Source organism: Perissodus microlepis, chromosome 17 (assembly GCF_051167445.1).
Source record: "Perissodus microlepis isolate ML-2025 ecotype Zambia chromosome 17, ASM5116744v1, whole genome shotgun sequence".
NCBI classification, from domain to species: Eukaryota; Metazoa; Chordata; class Actinopteri; order Cichliformes; family Cichlidae; genus Perissodus; species Perissodus microlepis.
This window is the reverse complement of record NC_140477.1, coordinates 15,177,803-15,198,089: the sequence shown is the minus strand read 5'-3', so window position 1 is coordinate 15,198,089 and position 20,287 is coordinate 15,177,803. Positions and strand designations below refer to the sequence as shown.

Below are 20,287 nucleotides of genomic sequence, written 5' to 3'. Positions count from 1 at the left end.
ACTGTTGTCAAGAACTTCATTGCAAACAAACTGAATATGGCATATTTTATCAAACTAAACGGAGCATTTGATAACAATATATACTGGATTCGTTAACACTTTAGGTTTTCTTGCAACTGGAACAGAATTTCTGTTGAACAATTAGCGGCTGAGGCCCCTGTCCTCATCCTCATTAAATGTCTATCTCTTTGGGTAGGTTTTTATATTTGATTAGGTAGTAGGGGTAGCACTGACAGCTATCAAAAACAACAAACATGGTGGGAAGGTTCACGTTGTCAACACAGGCGTCATACAGACGATGGTGCTTCTTCCTGGAGGTGAGCTTAGGTGGACGGCGGTAGTGGCTCCTACCCACAGTTACCTTTCCCACCAGGACTTTGGCAAGGAACATGTGGCAAACTTCATCTGGCCCGAACTGGGCTGAGAACATGTGGGAGTGGGAGGCAGCGGTGGCAAAGTATGTGCCATGACCGTGGGAAACTCCGTTAACCCCGGCCACTCGAGGGTCAAAGTTGCTGGTGCAGATCTCCTCTGAGGCCTCTTTGGTGGTCCCATGGAAGAGATGTCGCTCTAAACTCCCGGTGGCCTTTCCACGCTGCTTCTGCATGTATAGCTTTTGCCTGTAATGAGTTGTGTAAGTGTGGCATGCATATCACCATGAACAAGAACAAGATTTTGTGATATTTTACGCTTTAACTTGCAACAAAATAATTATTTGAATCCGCTGTAAGGAACCCATAGAACTGTCTAGTAAAGTAAACAATGGATGGAAACAGGAGGAAACGAGCCCAGATCCTACTACTAGCCAAACCAATGCTTATCCATGTTACAAATGTATTTCATCCAATAAATGAAGTTTAGAAAAAGAACTTTCCGAATATCCAAACAGTTAATAAGGACATCAAATTTCCCTCCAATATTTCTTAGTATTAGTCATGATTAAAAATTGAACTCAAACTTAGCCGGACCTTTGGTACTTGTCCCAGTGGAATAGGTTCTGGACCTGCTGGATGCTGATGACGTCCACCTTTGTCTCAGGCATGCTCTCATTGAAGAATTCTTGAACCCGTTTATAGGCCAGAGTGCCTGTAGGAACATCCACTAGACTGTAATCCTGCTCTGAAGCCCAACACCAAGCCGGAGGGTACCAGGAACTGAACTCGTCCAGAGGATCTACACTAAAGTTGGCCTCAGGAGGATTACTGTCAGGTTCCGCTGAGTCAGGCAGAACTCCTGTCCTGGGTGTGGGGAGTAAATGGGAAAGGGATGGGAGAACATCATGAAATCATTTTAAAGGAACAGAATCTCATGATTTTAAAAGAAAATGTAAACAAATGCAAAAAAAAAACCACATCTCAGGACACCAACTGCAAGTAAGGTTTCATAGAATCCAGAGAGCGGCAGGCGGGTCTGCAGCGAACGCCTCTCTGGAACCCTGTGGCGACGTTGGTCTGGGTCATGGTAGTGAAGTCCACCTTGTACTTCTGTGAGCCGACACTGACGAAACACTCTGACTCTTTCTCGCTCATCTTTTTTAGCAATGTAGCAGACACGCTCTATGGAGAAATGAACCAGTTAAAAAACAACAAAACTGGTGGGGGCTTTTGATGTGTTGAAAATGACAGAAAGGAGTAAAGAAACTAGAAAAAAGAGGTAAAGAAGATCACCGTGTTGTACTCTTGCCAACTGATGTTCCACCAGTAGATTTTCGATTGGCTGGCAAAATGAGGGTTCTTGATCTTACTGTTAGTGTTAGATAGTCGCCTGACTCCATCATACACAGAAGAGTCATCCAGTTCCATTGAGTCAAATTTCAAAGTGTAGCGTGCATTCCTAAAGAAAGTGTTCTGAAGTTACAAAAGAATCCACAAACTTTTGTGATTTTTGTCTCAAAAAAGCCCATCTTTTTCTTTTTTTTAATTTGCAGACTTTAGCAAAAGATCTACCCTGTTACTCACCCATTTTTGAGGCAAATGGCATCCTTATTGACGTCGCAGTACATCCTCTCCAGCAAGACCTGAGAGCGAGGAGAAATGTCCACCCACTGGCGGTTGGCAACACACCACAGCTGCCAGTGAAAGGGATAGGGAGTGTGGTGCATCTTACACTTCTCCCCTGCAGAACACAAACCAAGGAGGAAGTCGTCACAGATTTGGATGGTAGAGCAGCCTTTTGTGTGAAATGAGACAGGCACTTTAGATGGGGTTTTGGTGGTTTGCTTGGTAGGGGTTCCACTTGGCGTTTGGGTGGAGGATATGGACCCTTTGTTGGCAGGAGCAGTAGGCTGACTGGTATGCTGGGCCTGGGCGATAATGACCGGCAAGGAGACAATAAGTGAAGTGACTGGAATAGGACTTGGGGGGTGTGACACAGACTGTGTGTTTTGGGGGAAGGTAAGCAGCACACAGGAGCTGCTATGCGATGCAACATGCTGCTGAGTGGTGGGCTGAATGCAGATCTGAGGTTGCAGGATGCTGGAAGACAGCCCTGCAGTCTGCACCATGCTGGAAGAGATTTCACTCTTGCTGGCAGCAGAATGCTTTCCTTTCTTAGAGGTCAGAGGTGTTATATTAATGCTGAGGCCATAGGGCTTGACGGTCCAGGTGATGTCAGCTTGCTCGGCTCTCATGGCCTTCCACACTGGGAGGCTGGTGTCGGCGTCAGCAGGGATTTCCAAGAGGAGGAGAGACGGGCTCAGAAAGGTGACTTTGGAGGACCTGGACACGGGTTCTGCAGCCTTTCTCTTTGTTGCCCTTGTGCATGAAATTCCAGCCATGTTGGACTTCCTAACCAAGAACAATTTTAACAATTATTTTTTGCAAACTGGAACAAACACAAGGTTATAGTGACATAGAGACACTACAAATGAAGAGAACAGGAATTTTAACTAGCAGTTACTGCCATGAAACTCCCCAGCTTTTGAGATTTGATGGTTAAGTTTTAAAACTTTTCTCCAGCCACTTTAGTACCTAGACCCACTCAACTGCTGCTCCCCACAAATATCTACTTAGCCAGTCACACAGCAGCATTCAAGCAACAACCATAGTTTACTGCCAGACAGGCCAATCTGAGAATTTCTGAAACTTCTGATGTAAGAAAGGCAAACAAATAAACACTTTTAAGAACAAACATGAGGATCTTTGAATTCACAACACACTGAAACTTGCAGAAGACCACACAGCGTCACATCCAGCTAAAAATGAGAGACTGAGGCTACAATTTACATGGGCTCACCAAAGGTGTACAATAAAAGATTGCCCAGAATTTATGTTGTGAATTCAGATGGTACAGTCAGAATTTGGCATAAAAAACATCAAGGCAAGATGGAGACAATACCCTCAGGTGGAGGTGATGTAAAGATGTGGGAGATATTTTCTCGGCACACTTTGGACTCATTAGTACCAGTTAAACAATTATTTAAAGGCAGGTCTGAAGGCAAAACAGCTTTCCACAACATAACCTCCTCTGAAGAACTTAAGTGAGCCTTTACAACACACGACTCAACCTGCTAGCTACATACACCCGTAGCAAGGCACTATGACTAGCTAATTAGACTTTTAACGAGTTTGGCTTACATTAACCGTGAGTCCGCCTCAGGCCTCTAAACTTTGCTGAGTCAAAGTTGCAGGAAAAAAAGAAGCTTTTATGTATATGGCTTTAAAACCCTTCTTTATACAAAAGACGGTCAGCTTCAATGCGCCAGGCTGTAGAGTTCGGAGGAAGGGGAAAGAGAACGGTGTTAAAAATGAGAGGAAACAGAACAGAACTACAAACAGCTGCTACATAAAAACAGATTTTGAAGCCCAGCATATTCTGTCTTTGTGATTTTTAATTCAAAGACAGGTTTTCTGAAACTCTTTCAAAGTTTTTCTTTGGACATTTTACTCATTTTCAGTCCAGTCCTTCACCCTGTTAAGGCACACAATACTGGCGTATGAATCATTCAGGCATTAAACAGCCACCTAACTCAAAGAATAAACCTGTGTTTTGTGTACTCATCACGGTCAACTTTAAATTGTATCTTTGGGGACTTTGTTACCAGCAGCCTGTTCCAAAAAACACACATTGTGTTCCATTTTATTTATTTGAATCTACAAAAAACACAAAAGAAAACAGTTTGACAGCCATAAAGTAGTATTTTGGATCAAATTGGTGATTTCCAGAGAACTATTAGGCAAATCCGTGGCACATGTTAGCATGGTGCGCAGCGTGTAGTTAAGAGAAAAAAATGGAAACTTGAAAAGTGGATGACGAGAGACGTGTCAGACCTGAAAACTATATACAGGAGATGAACTGTATCTGAAAATCATGCCCTTAGGAAGCAGGTAATAAAATCTCAGACGTCACATCTGACCAAACATATAGGCTCACCTCACACGCTAAAGAAAAGTCTTTCTGGCGGCTCTCAGACTCCAGGTCTATATCCAGTAAGGACTGGCTGGTGACACATCATCAAGGGAGGCCACAATACTTGCAAATATTTTATTTGTAAATTAGCACTGTAAAACACAAGTAGTATCTGCACATAAAGCACATTTGATGTTTTCCATACATTAGTAGTTAGTAATACAGCAAAATAAGAGAGGAATGTGTAGACAATGACATGCATAATCATTTTTAAAACTTACATACAAGCAATTAATCGGTACTATTTTTTAACCTCACAATTTATATGCTGATAATAAACAAATGAATAATTCATAGATTATTAATGCAAAAAATGCTCTAATTCAAGTTACCAATCACTGAATCTTAAGTACCTTGATCAGTGTGTTCATTGAGTTTTAAATTAAGAAGAGCCAAAGAACACTGCATTGAACCAGGAAAGAAAGAGGCAAATAATCTGACATTTAATTTGATGAGTTTCTCAAAGTCACAGAGTAACTAAGTTGCACTTTCAATTACACTCAGGGCAACTTCCATTGGTTCAACCGTCAAAGGACATTGCTGACAACCGACCCAGAAGTAAGGAAAGACTTTCTCAGTGATGGCCTGTTTGAAGGTGTAGATATGTGTGTTGTTGTGCGCGTCATAGAAAGAAACCTTGCCCTTGTCACAGTCCAGCTGCACTCTGATCTTCTGCGGGTTCCTTTTCAGGTTTAGTCGCGTTAAAGGAGAGGTACCCGCAAAGTACATCTTGTGGTAGAAGTACACACACAGGTAGCCGTTTTTCTGGACCGAGGACACTTTCTCTTTCCTCTGGACAGATTCTTTAGCCACGCCGACAACCCACGCAGTATTATCTCCCACATTCACATCCCAGGTACGCCTTCCTGAGGTGAAGCCCTCCGAGCCCAGCACACCGGTGTCGGGGTCGAACCTCTCCGGGTTGTCTGGGAGCTTCTGTTTCTCATCGCTGTCACAGACGCTGGTGAGGTCATCTGACAGAATGAGCCATGGGGCAGCAGTGTTGGGATCCAGAGTTACTGGGGCTGAAGGAAACATGGCAGATTGTCAGCTGTAGTTACTGTGGCTGTAGTTCAGTCAAACATCTCAACCTTTCCTCCACCTTGGGAATTCATGACAAACTCAAACTCCAGCTCAGAGTTTAAATCAAGCAGTACATTAGGGTTAAACTCACTGAATTTGGCAATTTTATGCATCTTCTCCCACACATAAAACATCATAGAGCCAACATGTTTGGCCACGTCTATGAGTGCTCCTGGAGGCATAACGGGATCTTCAACAGGACAATCAGCACTGCAGAAAACACACACAAAAAAAGCAGGTTACATAACCCATGAAAGTTAAGCAAAGAATAAAACAAATATTAAACTTTTCTTTACCTTAACAGAGTCCTCTTACTGTTCTAAAAGACAAAATTAAAAGGCAAATTCACTTTAGCATTTAAGGGGGAAAAAAAAATATAAAGTGTTCCGTCTTTAGTCTCATTTCAAACTTACATGAAGGACTGAGATGCCCTCCAAAGCCATCTCCTCCTCCAAAACTCTGATGGATTCGGACACAGATGCCATTTTTCTTTCTATTTCTTCAACCTTCTGCTTCATCTCTTCGCTCTTCTGCTCTTCCTCCCGCTTCAGCGCTTCCATCCTGGCATTCTCTTCAGCGTGAAGGAAGTCGTGAAGTTTTTCAAACTCCTCATGGGTTCGCCTTTCCACAAATCGAGCCTGGACCTGTAAAATAATCTGCTTAAGCATGGCTTGGAAATGAGTTTATTGACAGCCACTTAATAAAGTGACTTACTAGGAATTTTAACCCATAGTTTGACAGATTATCACCACACCTGAATGTAGGTCACAGTGTCTTCATAGTTCTTCTTCATTTTGTCAAATGCCTCCCTCTTCTCCTGTAGTGAGCTGAGAGTGGACTTCATTTTCTCCTGAGTAAATAATTCAAAGTAAATTCATTAGAAGGTTTGTTAATCTCGCTTTAGCCTTGTAACATCCTTCAACATAATGACTCGTGACAGAAACTCTGTATAAACTTAGTAAAGGAGCCCCAAGAAAAGCATCATTATTCAATCTCAAGTCCTTATTTGATCAGGAAAGCGAAATATTTACCTTCACATCCACAATCGCCTCGCTGACAGGACAACATTCGTGCTGCTTGTGTTTTCTTGAGGTATGGCAGACAACACAGATAGGCACCTTATCTGACAGGCAATACAGCTTGAGCCTCTCCCCATGATGAGGGCACAACTCCCCTGGTTCACCGGGCAGCTCCTCCGCTGTCTCCTCCGGTTCCTCGCTCTCATGTGTATAAGACTCGCACAGGTTCTTCAGGGTGAGGCTAGGAACGGGATCATCCACACTCTGGGTTCTGCACAGAGGACAGTCACGGTTTCGTCTCTGTCGACTCCAGTACTGCTGCAGGCAGGATGCACAGAAACTGTGGCTGCACTTGAGGACCACTGGGTCTCTGAAGATTTCGCAGCACACGGCACAAGTGAGGTCCAACTCAGGGAGATAGAGCTTCCCTGCCATCCTGAGGCTTTGCTCCTGTTTTACCCTGAAACTGAAAGTAAGGGAGAGTTCAAGAAACTAAGCAAACACAGGGGAAGTCACTCCCTTTTAATACCCTAGTCAGTTGTTCTGTTGTCTGTTTACTGCATCCTGTGAAATCTGTGCATGAAAAACAGCCTTTACATGCAAATGAAATAGTGTTCTGTTTAAAAAAGAAGAAAAGTTAGAGTGAAACATACCTCAAAGCTACAGTCTTGTAACAGCTGTATATGCGTAATGGTGAACACTTCCTGCTTCCTGTTATGCTGAGTCACTGAAAGGAGGCGGAGTCTCAAAGACAGCAAGCATTTTTAACCCTTCACTAACCCTGCAGCTCAGTCAGAATCAACAGTTTACAGGCGAGGAAGATGAATATGAGGTGTTTTCTGGACTAATAAAGGGACAAGAAAAACGATGACATAGCATTACAGTTAGATTTTCCATGCTTTTCTTTTTTTGGGGGTTAAATTATATGATTTAGAGAGAAAAAATGCAGTTGCAACAAAAGGTCCCCACTTGTATTTCTGAATTGATTGTTAAAGTACAGTCTGATTTTATACAGAAATTAAACAATTAATTATTTTACTGGGTTGATATTTAGGACCTCTAGTTATAACAGTTAGCCCTTCTCTATCTAGGTTTGTTCTGCCATTACTAACTGTGGGCATAATTAGGTTGTTTTGGCTGTTTCAATGTCACTGTCAGTTACTTTGTGGCTGTTTAATTATTAATGAATTTATCTGTCCATAGATTACGGTCCTTGAAGTGCTGTGGAAAATCCAGGTGTTCCTTTTCAAACTTAAGATTTGCCACATTGGCTTTTCAGAGAACAGTATTTTCCTTTGCCTTTACTTATTTCCTTTAATTACATCCATTCTTACTCATCATTATTCTTAAAGTCAATGAATGAGACATGATTTCTTTGATAAATCTACCCTCAGGTTCAGTTTTACCTCTTAAGGCTGCAAAAATCACACCAACATCAAAACATGCAATCTCAGTTTTCCCAAAGAAAGAAATACATATATAAACAAATTACAACTGCAGATATAATTTCCTTACAAAATTAATGTCTTTAGAGTTAAACAGCATCTCCATCATATATACATTTGGTCTCAACCTAAAATATACAGGCACATATTTCTGTCTTTGCTACTTAAAATAACTGTATTCAAATGAACAATGATACTTATGTCCAACCTTTCCAAGGCTACAGAGTACAAATAAATGACTGACATATTCAACATCAGAAAATCGACCCGTAACTATTGTAATACCGCCAGCCCCACATCTAAGCCTTGCCAAATAACATCAGATAAAATAATCTAATCTACGCACGCAATTTTCCAGTTGAAACTTGTGCGTAAATATTGTATAATTTATAAGCGTGTTTGTATGTGTGTGTGCGCGTGTGTGTGTGTGTGTGGCAGGTACTATTCAATGTTGTATCCCAAAAACCAAACAACCTACATCAAACGATCTTTAATTTATCTTCAATTTAAACCTACCCACTTCTCCATATACAGCAATATTTGCAGCATTTTATTTAACTTAAGTGGCCTCTTCAGAAATTTAACATGAAAGGGTGCAATAAACAAAATGTCTTCATGTATCTACACCTGACCCATATAGCAATGCTGGAAAGATCTGATCAAACAACTGTAACTGGGTTTCATCAGTTTCAACTCAGGTAAGATGCCAACTAATGAAAAACTACATTAAAAGTTTGATCTTTATATGTAATAGCTAATGTCAGCTTCTATGCAAATTATAGAGTAGAATGGGAATTTTACTCACTGCAGATTCATTTTCTGCTTGTTACAAAAGGTTCATTATAAAGTGAGCGGCCAAGGAGGTCATTTCTTTCCTGCCTTTCATTTATCAACAAAAATAAAGCAGTTTGTACCACACTGGTTTTCAATTTAAGATAATCTCATTTGATTTTCTTTGCATGCTAATAGGAAAACTGTGATGGTAATGTTTAGTCACGCTCTTATTAAAATGCATAACAGTTCTGAAAGCTTTTCCTTAATTTGGAACAAATTTTTCAAATCTAATAAACAAAATCAAACACACAGAGACAAATAAACTGATCACCGGGGTTCTTGTTGCTTGATAAATGTGCCGAAAAACTTTAGGGCATCAATGTGTAGCATGTCTTTAGCTCATTTTCCCATTCTCTCCACTTCTAGTCCACTTGAATGCATCCCAATCACAACGTGACTTCTGTGACTGTAATTTGAGGGACTAAAAATAGCCGAAACAGCAAGGTGCAAGATGCTAGCAGGCAGGGCATACATGGAATGCCGTAACCAAGTAGCCGGCATAGTATACATAAACATCTGTGTGGAATATGGCCTGGAAGTCCTGAGGTCAAAATGGGAGAGGCCCCCAAGGGTGGTGGAGAATGACTGAGCTAAGATCCTGTGGGACTTCCAGATACAGACAGATAAAATGGTGGTGGCTTACCAACCACAGTGGTGTTAGACAAACAGAAGAAGACGGCCGTAGTGATCGATGTAGCGGTTTCCGAATGACAGCAACATCAGAAATAAGGAACAAGAGAAACTCGAGAAATAACAAGGGCTCAGAAAAGAGCTCAAGAAGATGTGGAGGGTGAAGGTAACAGTGGTCCCAGTGGTAATCGGAGCACTAGGTGCAGTGACTCCGAAACTAGGCGAGTGGCTCCAGCAGACCCTGGGAACAACACCGGAGATCTCTGTCCAGAATAGTGCAGTCCTAGGAACAGCTAAGATTCTGCGCAGGACTCTCAAGGTCCCAGGCCTCTGGTAGAGGACCTGAGCCTGAAGGATAGACTGCTGGCAGAGGTGAGAGGAATTTTTTTTTATTTTTTTTATGTGTGTGTATGTATAAAAATCCCAAATGTTGAAATATATCTGTATCCCAAAAAAACCATAATAAATAAATAAAATTTTTAGGCTACAGGTCCATAGCATGTCATTGATTCAGGATCATTTTGCCATTTGCACCTACAGTATGAAAGCAGAAGTATATGGAATATTTATACGTTCCTTGGGCGCTGTCAAGGTGACTGTGTCGATATTTTATGTAGACCTGTATTCCATGGATAATATGTAACATGCTAATATGTGCCAGGTATCAGATCAGAATCTAAGTACTGAAGGAAGTTTGAGTCAATTGTCAAAAGGATCACCAAGTTGTTACAGTAGGTGATACATCCATATTTGTTCAGGTATTTTTTCCCCCTCAGCATCAACTGTCAGCCTACTTGTGTGGCAATAAACCCAGTTCACAGCAGCCATTTGGACATGTCATAGCAGGGTAAACATAGGTGTAATTGATAAAAATTAATTATAGCCCCTTCTATTTGGAATGTCACCATCATTCCTGCGAGCCACCGTGCACAATACCAGGGGCCCGGCCAATTTAATGGAACGGTGCCATAGTTAATGTGTTAATTACATCCACATTTGGCTTGCAGTGACATGTCAAACCTGAGTGCTGTGAAAAGGGCCTATTTATCCTCAGGGTGCTCGAATGTCTGTACAAAATTAAAGCCAATCCACCTGACAGTTGTTGAGAAATTTGAGTGTGAACTAAGTCGCTACAGCACTTTGATTTTTTTGTACACTCGAGAGTCCTTTTTTCAAATTTTGACCCAGATATGGAGAAGGGGATTTTGCTGATTAGATCAACAACCTGCTGTTTGTCTGAGGGACCCCCGACTGATGGAGTACACGACTGAGCTGTCACTTTCCAAAAAAAACAACTTAAGTATGAAGTCAGCTTTGCAAAAGTTACAATAAATTGTGAAAATTTTCTTTTAGCACTATGCTTTTGTAATAAGACTGGTAACACAGATGGTCTGTGTGCCAGCCATAAGTTTCCAGCAGATGTTTCTGTTATTTTCTTCATTTCCAAATGATGGAATGTTTTAAGCGAAGCTGAGCCCACTGAGCTTCATTTGGCCACTAAAACGTTTACAGTGTTGCAGTTTATTACAGAACATTGCAAAACACTATGTCTTTATTAGCATGGGCTGCTCTCTAAATTATACTGTGGGTTCAGGGAAAGGTTTTAGTGCTCTGTGGACTTATGTGGCTCCATGTATTATAAAATGAAATTATATCCCTGTTATTTTGCTTCTCCATACCTCTTTACATGCCATATGCTGTTTAACAGGATATGTTTCATTTTGGCATTTCGGATGCATTTGCATTTGCAAGTTTGCTTCTGGTTTATTTATGAGGAAGCTAACTTCTTTATATTCACATCATAATCGGCAGTAAAATCTGGCAACCTCTCACCAGTAACCATTTTAATTTATATTGCTGTAACCAATAAGCACCACTAGATGTCAGAATATACTCACCTATGACATCAAATAGTACTTAAAAATACTGAACAAATGCTGCAGTATCAATGCAGAAAAGTTCATAATAGCATTGCATTAAAATGACTTGAGGCAAACTGACAAGATTCAAAAGATAAGATATAATCTTCTAGTCTTATCTGACCTGGATATTACTTTAGAAAAGAAAAACTGCTTTACCTCAGGATAAAGCAGTTAAACGCTCACATTTACCTGGATGTCACCCTTTGTAGCCTCTGCTACTCTGTAAATTGGTTGTCAGCCAGTGTGACCCGGGCTAATAGTGATTCATTATTGCCCACACCCAGCCAGTGTTCACAGAGAACTTCATCTGGGCTGAGGGGAAAGGGGAAGGGATGGGGGGGCTGTGTCAGTCCCTGAGCATCTAATGAGGACAGGCAGGGTAACAAACCAGAGAGACAACCTCAGTCAGACCTGTCTCGCCACCTGACACTTCACACCAAGAAGCGGGAGATGAACTACTCCTTTGTAGGTCAACGGAAGTATTGATGAGAACAGCTCAGGAGGTGCTTCAAAAACATTATCAGCGAAGCATAGTGGTTTCATATTTATATTGCCCCCGTGCAAGCGTGTTTGCAAATACATCCCATACCTGGTAGTTATCCTCTTAGCTTTCCTAATTTCACCATGCATATGCATCACAATGTGTTTTTCTGACAGTATATAAATGCTGTTTTAAGGTAACACTTTCTCACAAAACAAAAATGATTCACCTTATGTTTGAAGATTTTCAGACCGAGGCATCACACATATGGGTGGTGTGCCAAAAAGGTGCAGTGTGGCCCAGTAAATAGCTTTGCACAGTGTTAAATTAGCAGGAAAAGAGAACATTTGGACTTTTTTGCTCTGTTTTCCACCAGGAAATTGTGATGCAAGTCAGTGACATTCCCTGTGGTCGTTCCCAGAAGTAAGGTGTTGAGTCAAGAATCCGTGCTGACGTGTTTCTTTGATTTATGGGCGTAGCATTTCTTTGTAACAACAGCAGACACATAGACACGCTTGATGTGAAAGAGTTAGACCTGCTGCTGAAATTGTACATATTTTCCTTAAGACATGGCCGACTAAATGTGAATGCTTGACTTCACTTAAAAAAAGGGTTGTTTATGGACCCTTTTATGAAAATGAGTTTGTCACCCCTTGTTTAGACCAGCAAAGGGCAAGCCAAAATTTCACCTGTATTCACATATGCACAAAATAGCCTCTATTCCATCTGACATGTCATCAGTTTTTTTAGACAGCCCATCTGTGGTATCTGGAGCAAAGAGGGTTTTTTTTTTTTTTTTTGCAAGAATGTCACTTTTTCCCCTTTGTAATCCTGCTCACTGTCAATCATGGCTTCTGATGTGTCACACTCTCTTAACTCCCACCAGCTGCTGGGATGGACCGGTTTTCCCTTTTTTGAGGGATTATGTTAGCCATAGCACAGTACACACACACACCGACTGTGTGTGAGGGGTGTGCTGGTTGTGATAGTTCCATCTACTCCATCTTCCTGCTCATCAACATCATGACTTCAGATACCTCTAGACCCCTCTTATTTTGTGCATGTGCATGAATTTACAAAGCTGCTCTCATACAAACAGCTGATACATGCATGATTTTCAGTAACAAAGACTAAAGCTAATGCAGCACAGGGTTGCAGGGTTGTTGGAGCCCATCCCAGCTGACATAGACTAAGAGGCTGGGTGCACCCTGGACAGATCGCCATCCCAACAGACAGACAGAGCACATGCACACCTACAGTGTCACCAGCTAACCTAACATGTGTGTCTTTGGACTATGAGAAGGAGCCTGAGCACCCAGAGGAGACCCACACAGGCAAAGGAAAACATCTTTGTACCAGATCACTCAGATGTCTTTACCTCAGTCCGCGCCTCCTGTGAATTTCTGTCCACTTGTCTTTCTGAGCAAGAGGGCTGCCTCTAAGATTCACTTCACGTTCAGACCAGTTGCCAGCATTTATATCAAGCTGCCTTTCTGCATTAAGCTCTGTCATGTGTCAGTATGTTCAAGTCTGAAAAATCTTAATTTACTACACAAGCACCCTACTGTGCTTTTTGCATATAAGCCTAGTTGTATCCGACAGATAATAACATTCCTCTAAATATTGAAATTCCTGCAGTGCAAAAGATTACAGTCGGCTCAGTCAGTGCACAGTGTGGGGAAGACACTGTAAAATTAATCTCCTGGTTTATTCATAATTGTAAATGCTACCAGAGAGAAGACAGAGAGGCAGAGGGACATAGGCACCAGAGCTAAATTATACTTTGTGCCATATCAGAACCATTTGATCTTTTCAAATTAAAATGTGATGCACTGACGAACCATTTCCATGCTCCTCACATTGTGACTGGGAGGGAGGGAGCTTCGTCGTCAAAGGAAAACGCTTTAGCGCATTCATTTCATCGGAGGATGCTTTTATTTTGTCTCTATTTTAACACATGAATTGACCACTCCATGTAAATTGGATTAAATGCCCAATTTCACCGCAGCTTGCAAGGCACTCTCAAAGACCAGGTGCCTTTTTTTCGGGGGGGGGGGGATGTCACATTTTGAATTCCCCTCCTGGTAATGGTTGAGAAACTTCACAGACATTGTAAAGCATGTGTGATGTGGTAAAGTTTAGGTCTTTTCCCTGCTAGCAATTTTCAGTGTGTATATGGAAGTGTGTGAGGGAAGGGTTGACTGAGAAGACCCACACACAATACCCACACCTGAATGTGTAATGCAGCCACGCTGACACATAAACACATTGACATTTTCACACACGCAAATGTGTACTGAATTGGAGAGACTGCTGGAAAGCCTTGGGCTCAGAAACCTCCCTGAATCTCTGGAAGGTTGCCAGGCTCTCCAAATTCACAGGAAAACCTTGGTTATTTCCCTCCCTCTCTCGCTCACTCCCTCACACCTGCACCGAAACCACTGAAATTTAAAGGAGTGACATCAATTCAATAAGCTCAGCCTGACAGGGACAGAGCAATACACCATAACACAGCTGCTCTCTCCATCTTTTTGCTAACCCATTTCCCCTCCTGGCTTCCTCCCTTCCCTTTAAACCCTAGCTCAGCAAAGAAGCATGATGACAATTTTGTTTTAGCCGGATGAATCTGCTGCCTGTGATGACCCAAATCTTTATTAAGTTTCTTTCTTTTTTTTGTCACTTCCCTGCCATCGTAAATGATATAGAGAGAGTCAGGAAATTGTGTCCGTGTCAGAGAATTGCTTACAATCATTTTCTGTTGAAATTGAGGTATTTCTTTCTTTATTTCACTTATTTTTTGGTGGGGGGAGGTGATCTTCTCGCCATTTCATGCCATCTCGAATAGGTGAAGCAGAATAGCAATGGCGTACCTCTGGTCCCTTCAGTAGTCGTAAAAATGAATGTCAACTAGATGAAACGGATCAAACTGTAAACACGCGAGTGAAATCTTTTAATGGCTCCGTGGGGCTGTTGCAGCACGAGGAGGACCACGCAGTGACCATCTATGTGGGTCATTTGGCTCAGCTTAGGCTATAGCCGTCTGTCACCATCGATGTGTCAAATCAGCTGTGGCATGACATGATCGGCTGTGGGGCTGAAGCCAGGGATCTCAGGGTAAAGAGACAGAGCAACATTATTCATCTCAAAGCCTACAAAATGCTAAATTTGATCATCAGGGACATCATGGCTAACCTTATCAGGCCTTTCAAAAATACAGTTAAAGGACCTGAGAGAAAACGTACACATGTATGTGGTTTTGTTCCACAGGAATAAATTAGACCCAGGCCTCCCTTCATTTCATCGACTTCAGGCAGGCCTGGTTCTCTTTAGTGCTGAGATGGATGTGCCTGCTCTGCCATTATGGCACCCAAAGCCCCTCTGTCACGTGGTAGTGTACATTATGAGCTGGTCTGTGAGATAGATACCACCCCAAATGGGTCTACATCAGACCGAATGTATGATATGGATTGCAGGAGGGAGGCTACATAATCCCACTGACCCCTGTTGATCCATGTATATATTTGGAAGCGAATGCCTCCTCTTAAGGACATCTTTTTAAATAATTTAACAGCTCCATAAATGATCCAGAGTCTTCTTTTATAACTCTCTCCTTAAGGCATCATTGGACTCATAATGGAGCCCATATGGTATAATATTACTGTTACCATGAGTATAATTTCTTTCTTTCTTTCTATATTTTTTTAACCTATGTTTTTTTTCTTTTTCACACTAGGACCTCAAGCTATTCACACATCATTTATATTCACAAATTAACCAGACAAGCATGAGTTTAGGCTGTAGGAGGAAGTTCGAGTACCTGTAGGAGAAGCCTTGCTGGCACACGGAGAAAGTTTTCTCCCTTCCTTCCCCTGTTGTTTTCCCATCTGGACTTTCATTTCTGAAAGGCTCGAATAAGGCTGAAAGTCATTTCTCTTTTTCAATAATCTCATGTGACTTGTTTGTCTCACTCTTTTAATATTTTAATATTCATTCACTTGATTTTTCCTTTTACAAAGTAGTTATAACTCCTCTAAGCAGCTTCAGTTGGCCAAATTAGATTCTTCCCTAGAGTATCGTCTTTTGGTGTGACACCCTTTATTTTAAAAGGGCTTTTGCATCATCGACACCTGCACTGAGCTGATAAGCAAACTGCAACAAGTCAAGAATAAAAGAATTTTCTCCAACATCTTCATTGTAGTGGTCACTGCATTTGTGTGCACATGTGTTTGTCGGTATGTGTTTACTGGGAGAGATAAAGGTGCAAACAACCACTGAAGTGTGATGCACATGATTCGCTTGATAAAATGCTCAGATAGTCACGATCTGGACAAAACAGCGGGAGAATACAGAGCCCACTTTAACACACGTGAGAGCTGCTTGGGTTGTCTTTTTGTGGCTTTGTGTGTCTTCGTAGATGAATCAGAAGCATTTCTTCAGGTTCAAATATTTGCCAATTTTTTCCTGATAAGACTTTTGGAGACCTCAGCACTAATTAACATTCCTGTGGCTCCACACATCAGGATGACATCAGCCAATGAGATTAAATTATTATTTTATTTCCTATCTTAGCTACAGGGAGGATTTGAATGATATAAATCCCCATTTCCAGAAAAAGGATTGGAGCTTTCGCCTGACTTAAAGGTGTCAAACAGTCCGAGATGGCACTAATCCTGTAATCTGGCCAGTCAGCAGCACTGCAAAGGTCCTTACTACAGGATGTACTGCACAGGCAAACACAGCCTGATACAGAAACACCACCAGCCACAAAGGCCACAGCTGCCACCAGAATAACCATCAACACTACCACCCACCTCTTGTCTGTCCTCAGATCCCAACTTGTATTCCTCTGCTTCATCCAAGCAACCCTTTGTCCTCAGCTGAAATCAACAGGTGGCAGAAAATGGAGTGAAAATCTTTTGAATGCATTTGTGGAAAAGTAAAGCTTGTTTGAACTAAGGCTTTTCACAGTCCCGCAAGTAATCAGATAAAATCACGAGCAAGAAATAATCCTTCTTCATTTCTGGGACCATGGAAAATCATTGAAAGTTCCAGATTATAGTTTCAGTTAATTTGTAGATATACATAACTGTACAGAAACACTGGTGGATCAAACAGTAACGCGTTGCGCAGACTGAATTCAAAAAAGGAGATAAAGGCTTATGCTTGTGAGACAAAATCTCTGTCCGCATGTAAACCATAATTTCGTTGTACATGTACAATGACAATAAAAGGCTATTCTGTTCTAGAGTTTCTGAAAATCTCAGTTTTCAGTTATCTAAATATTTTGAATTGAAGTTGAGCAATACAAATAAAAACTGAGTTGACCTTTGCAAGAAAAGAAATTATTCATAAATACACTTTGCAGAGAATCATTTAGATAAACAGACACTATGATAAGACTTTTAACTGAGGCCTGGGTTATATCAGCATACTGATTGCTGTGTTTGACAACCCAGCTTAAAAAATGTCTTTTGTAAATTTAGACTCAAACCAAAGTAAAGTTGGCAGAAACAAAACAAAAAAAGGCCTGTGAAAGTCAGTCAAAACGACAGTAATCCGTGCTTGCAGGTGCAAAGGCAGCTGTTTAAATACAGCTTGAGGTCACGGGCCAGTTAATATCGTGTGGAATGCCCAGGTGAAATAAATCAACAAATAACACTCACATGTCGAGCAATTACCTGCTGAGATACCTGCCGAGCCTGCAATTACCAGCCTTCATGACTGTTGGAGGGTGCACTGACATATTCTCAGGTTGTGACCTGTAACATGATTGACATCTATAAATGTGCTAGCTTTTTTTTTTTTAATGTCAACAACCTGTGTACTGGTGGGAAATTAACAAACACTCCTTCAAGTAACCGGCTTGTCCCCTCTTACTCTCTTAAGTATGGTGTAGCCGAAAACTTTCGGAGACTTGCCCATGTTGCTGGGATACCACAGACACGAATGCGTTGATTACATTTTATGCTTAAGGACGTACACCAAATCGGATTACGGTGACTGTTTGTATCTTATTAGTGTGATATTTTAAACAAGAAGAGGACAGTGCCCTGAGATGACTCAGATAATTGGCTGCAATTAAATGTCAGACAACAAGGACTAGTGATTTTTAGGTCTTGACATGTTTTAATATGCTTATGAAAGTGGGGGGGGTCTAGAAAACTGCAGGACGGCAGGTTGAGCAGAGAAGCTGATAAGAGACCTTTTTATCACTGCGGTTCTTTTCAAGAAGAAGAGGAGACGCAGCAAACTCTTCAAGTGGAGCCCTGACTGAGTGCATTTGATGATAGCAGTTGCATAATGAGACTATCCTGAAGCTCGGCTAATTCTCGACTTGGAAAAAAAGAAAAGGCACAGGTTTACCGTGGGCGAGACAGAACAATGCCATTTTTGAAGTCTTTGTTGTGGTCCTTCTGTTTTTTCTTTTAAAATATTAACAACTTTGGAATGACCCAAATCTGTTGAATGTCACATCTTGTTGAATCCTGTTGTGAGCCGCGTTAGCTTCCTTAGTACTGGCACTCACAGAAGAAAAACACGACTGTCTCTAAACAACAGCCTTTTTCTTTTGGTTTTGTTTTTTGAAAGAGAGACAATAATTCAACTTTAACCCTCAGTGCTAGCCTCAGTGTGGCCTCTACGGTGTCGACCATCTGTATTGACTCATACTGCTAGGACTGGACTTGGCTTGTGATGAGAGGTGCTTAAACAACAGCAAGCGCTATAACCAGCCATCGATCCATGGAGAGACCAGGTCTCGGTCGCTGTATTCGGTTGGGCCTTTTCAATTTTGATAAAAAAGTGATGTATAGTGGGTGTACTGTAGGGGAACTGAGCTGGGATAATTATTGTGTTGGTGTTCCCTCCTTGACCCCACCATGCCCTCAGTGAAGGTAATGCCTTACTAAGTGTTTGGCTGCACTTGCAACCATAACCATGCAGTTATATAGAATGGTGTTATTGATCAAAGCTGCCTGTGGCTTTCCAACATCATATGTTACATTTAACATTCAGAAATGGTCCATAAATATACATATATAAACAAAGGGTTGTATCACCTGGGGGGAATAAATATTAAGTGTAGAGACCACATTCAGTGAGATTGATGTAAACATGACTTCATACTAACTGATGGCTTATGGGTGCTAATTTAAGATGCTTCTGCCTGTCTGCCAGCCAATTTGCAACCCACTTCCACCCTGAAATGATAACATCTGTTGTCATCAATAGACAATTGTACTAGGCATCTTGCTAACTATGGATCTCCAGATATGTGTGCATGGAAGGGCTGGGAGATCCCACAACATACCATTCCATGGTATGAATTACTGCTGATAGAAAAAATCCTTTCAGACTGATTCTGACTGAAATCTTTATAAATCTCGCTGTGGGCATATCTACATATGATGTACTCAATTACCATCATATTTTTTCAAGTAAACTTAAAAAATAATATTCTAAAAGCCTGATGATCCATTTTCCTTTAGTTTCTTCAGTTCATGGCCCCAAACTTACGTTAGCTTGGATTTGTCACTGGCAGCTGTTCATCTTGAATATGTTTCTAAATGTTGTTGCTCATTTTTATTAAAATGAAACCCAAAGATATCAAGGTCCAAGAGCACCTGCCTATTTAGGTATTTTACACATGCAAATTATCCAAATGCTAAAGGTAAATGCAAAATTTCATTTCAAAAACTCTGATTGCATTTATATAGCGCTTTTCTAGGCACCCAAAGCGCTTTACAATTCCACTATTCGTTCACTCTCACATTCACACACTGGTGCAGGCAAACCACAGCTGCCCTGGGGCAGACTGACAGAAGGCTGCCGTATCGCGCCATCGGCCCCTCTGGCCATCACCAGTAGGTAGTAGGGAAAAGTGTCTTGCCCAAGGACACAATGACCAGGACAGAGAGAGCTGGGGAATCAAACCGGCAACCTTCTGGTTACAGATGAGCTTCCCAACCCCGTGAACCACGGTCACCCCACCATTAGCAACACATAAAATGTACCAGAATATAAAAAAACAACAAAAAAGTCCATCCATCCATTTTTGTAAACAGTACTCCAACTAAGGGTTGCAGGAGACTATCCCAGCTGTCATACGCTGAAAAATTGAATACACCATGGAAACACTGCCAGTCTATTAAAGGTGATAAATAAAACTTTTCAACATTACTGTGGCCTAATAAACTTCAGTTACTTCATGAGTCACCAAAGCAACAACAAATATCTCCCAGCCTTGCTCATCACTTGTTCAAATTCCCTAGTAGCACCTATATTAAAGTCTCTACTACCAGACAGTATTTGCAAAACACTTTAGTTCTTGTTTAAAGTCTAGAACTTTAGTAGAATATTTGCAAATATTTTCTTTTTTCGCTGGTGTTTTGCCTATTGACCTGTTTCCTTTTAAATAGTGCATCAAGCTCTCAGGGCCACCTGACTTTGGCTAAACAAACTTTTGTT

General features: G+C 41.3%; 2 protein-coding genes across 2 annotated transcripts; both read right to left on the bottom strand.

Annotated features, from left to right (window-relative positions):
- Positions 1–7: 7 nt before the first annotated feature.
- Positions 8–2,780, bottom strand: LOC146369395 (protein mono-ADP-ribosyltransferase TIPARP-like). Its single transcript, XM_084910165.1, has 5 exons — positions 1,959–2,780; positions 1,668–1,833; positions 1,369–1,556; positions 969–1,238; positions 8–620 (listed from the first exon to the last, which is right to left on the bottom strand). The coding sequence occupies exons 1-5, from the start codon at positions 2,774–2,776 to the stop codon at positions 173–175; spliced, it is 1,890 nt and encodes a 629-aa protein (XP_084766291.1). The 5' UTR covers positions 2,777–2,780; the 3' UTR covers positions 8–172.
- A 1,688-nt stretch (positions 2,781–4,468) lies between these two features.
- Positions 4,469–7,253, bottom strand: LOC146369394 (E3 ubiquitin-protein ligase TRIM35-like). The gene is made up of 7 exons (XM_084911139.1): positions 7,163–7,253; positions 6,522–6,975; positions 6,245–6,340; positions 5,904–6,134; positions 5,787–5,809; positions 5,582–5,700; positions 4,469–5,432 (listed from the first exon to the last, which is right to left on the bottom strand). Exons 2-7 carry the CDS (start codon positions 6,942–6,944, stop codon positions 4,885–4,887), a joined length of 1,440 nt encoding a protein of 479 aa, XP_084767265.1. The 5' UTR covers positions 6,945–6,975; positions 7,163–7,253; the 3' UTR covers positions 4,469–4,884.
- Between the last annotated feature and the right edge of the window lie 13,034 nt (positions 7,254–20,287).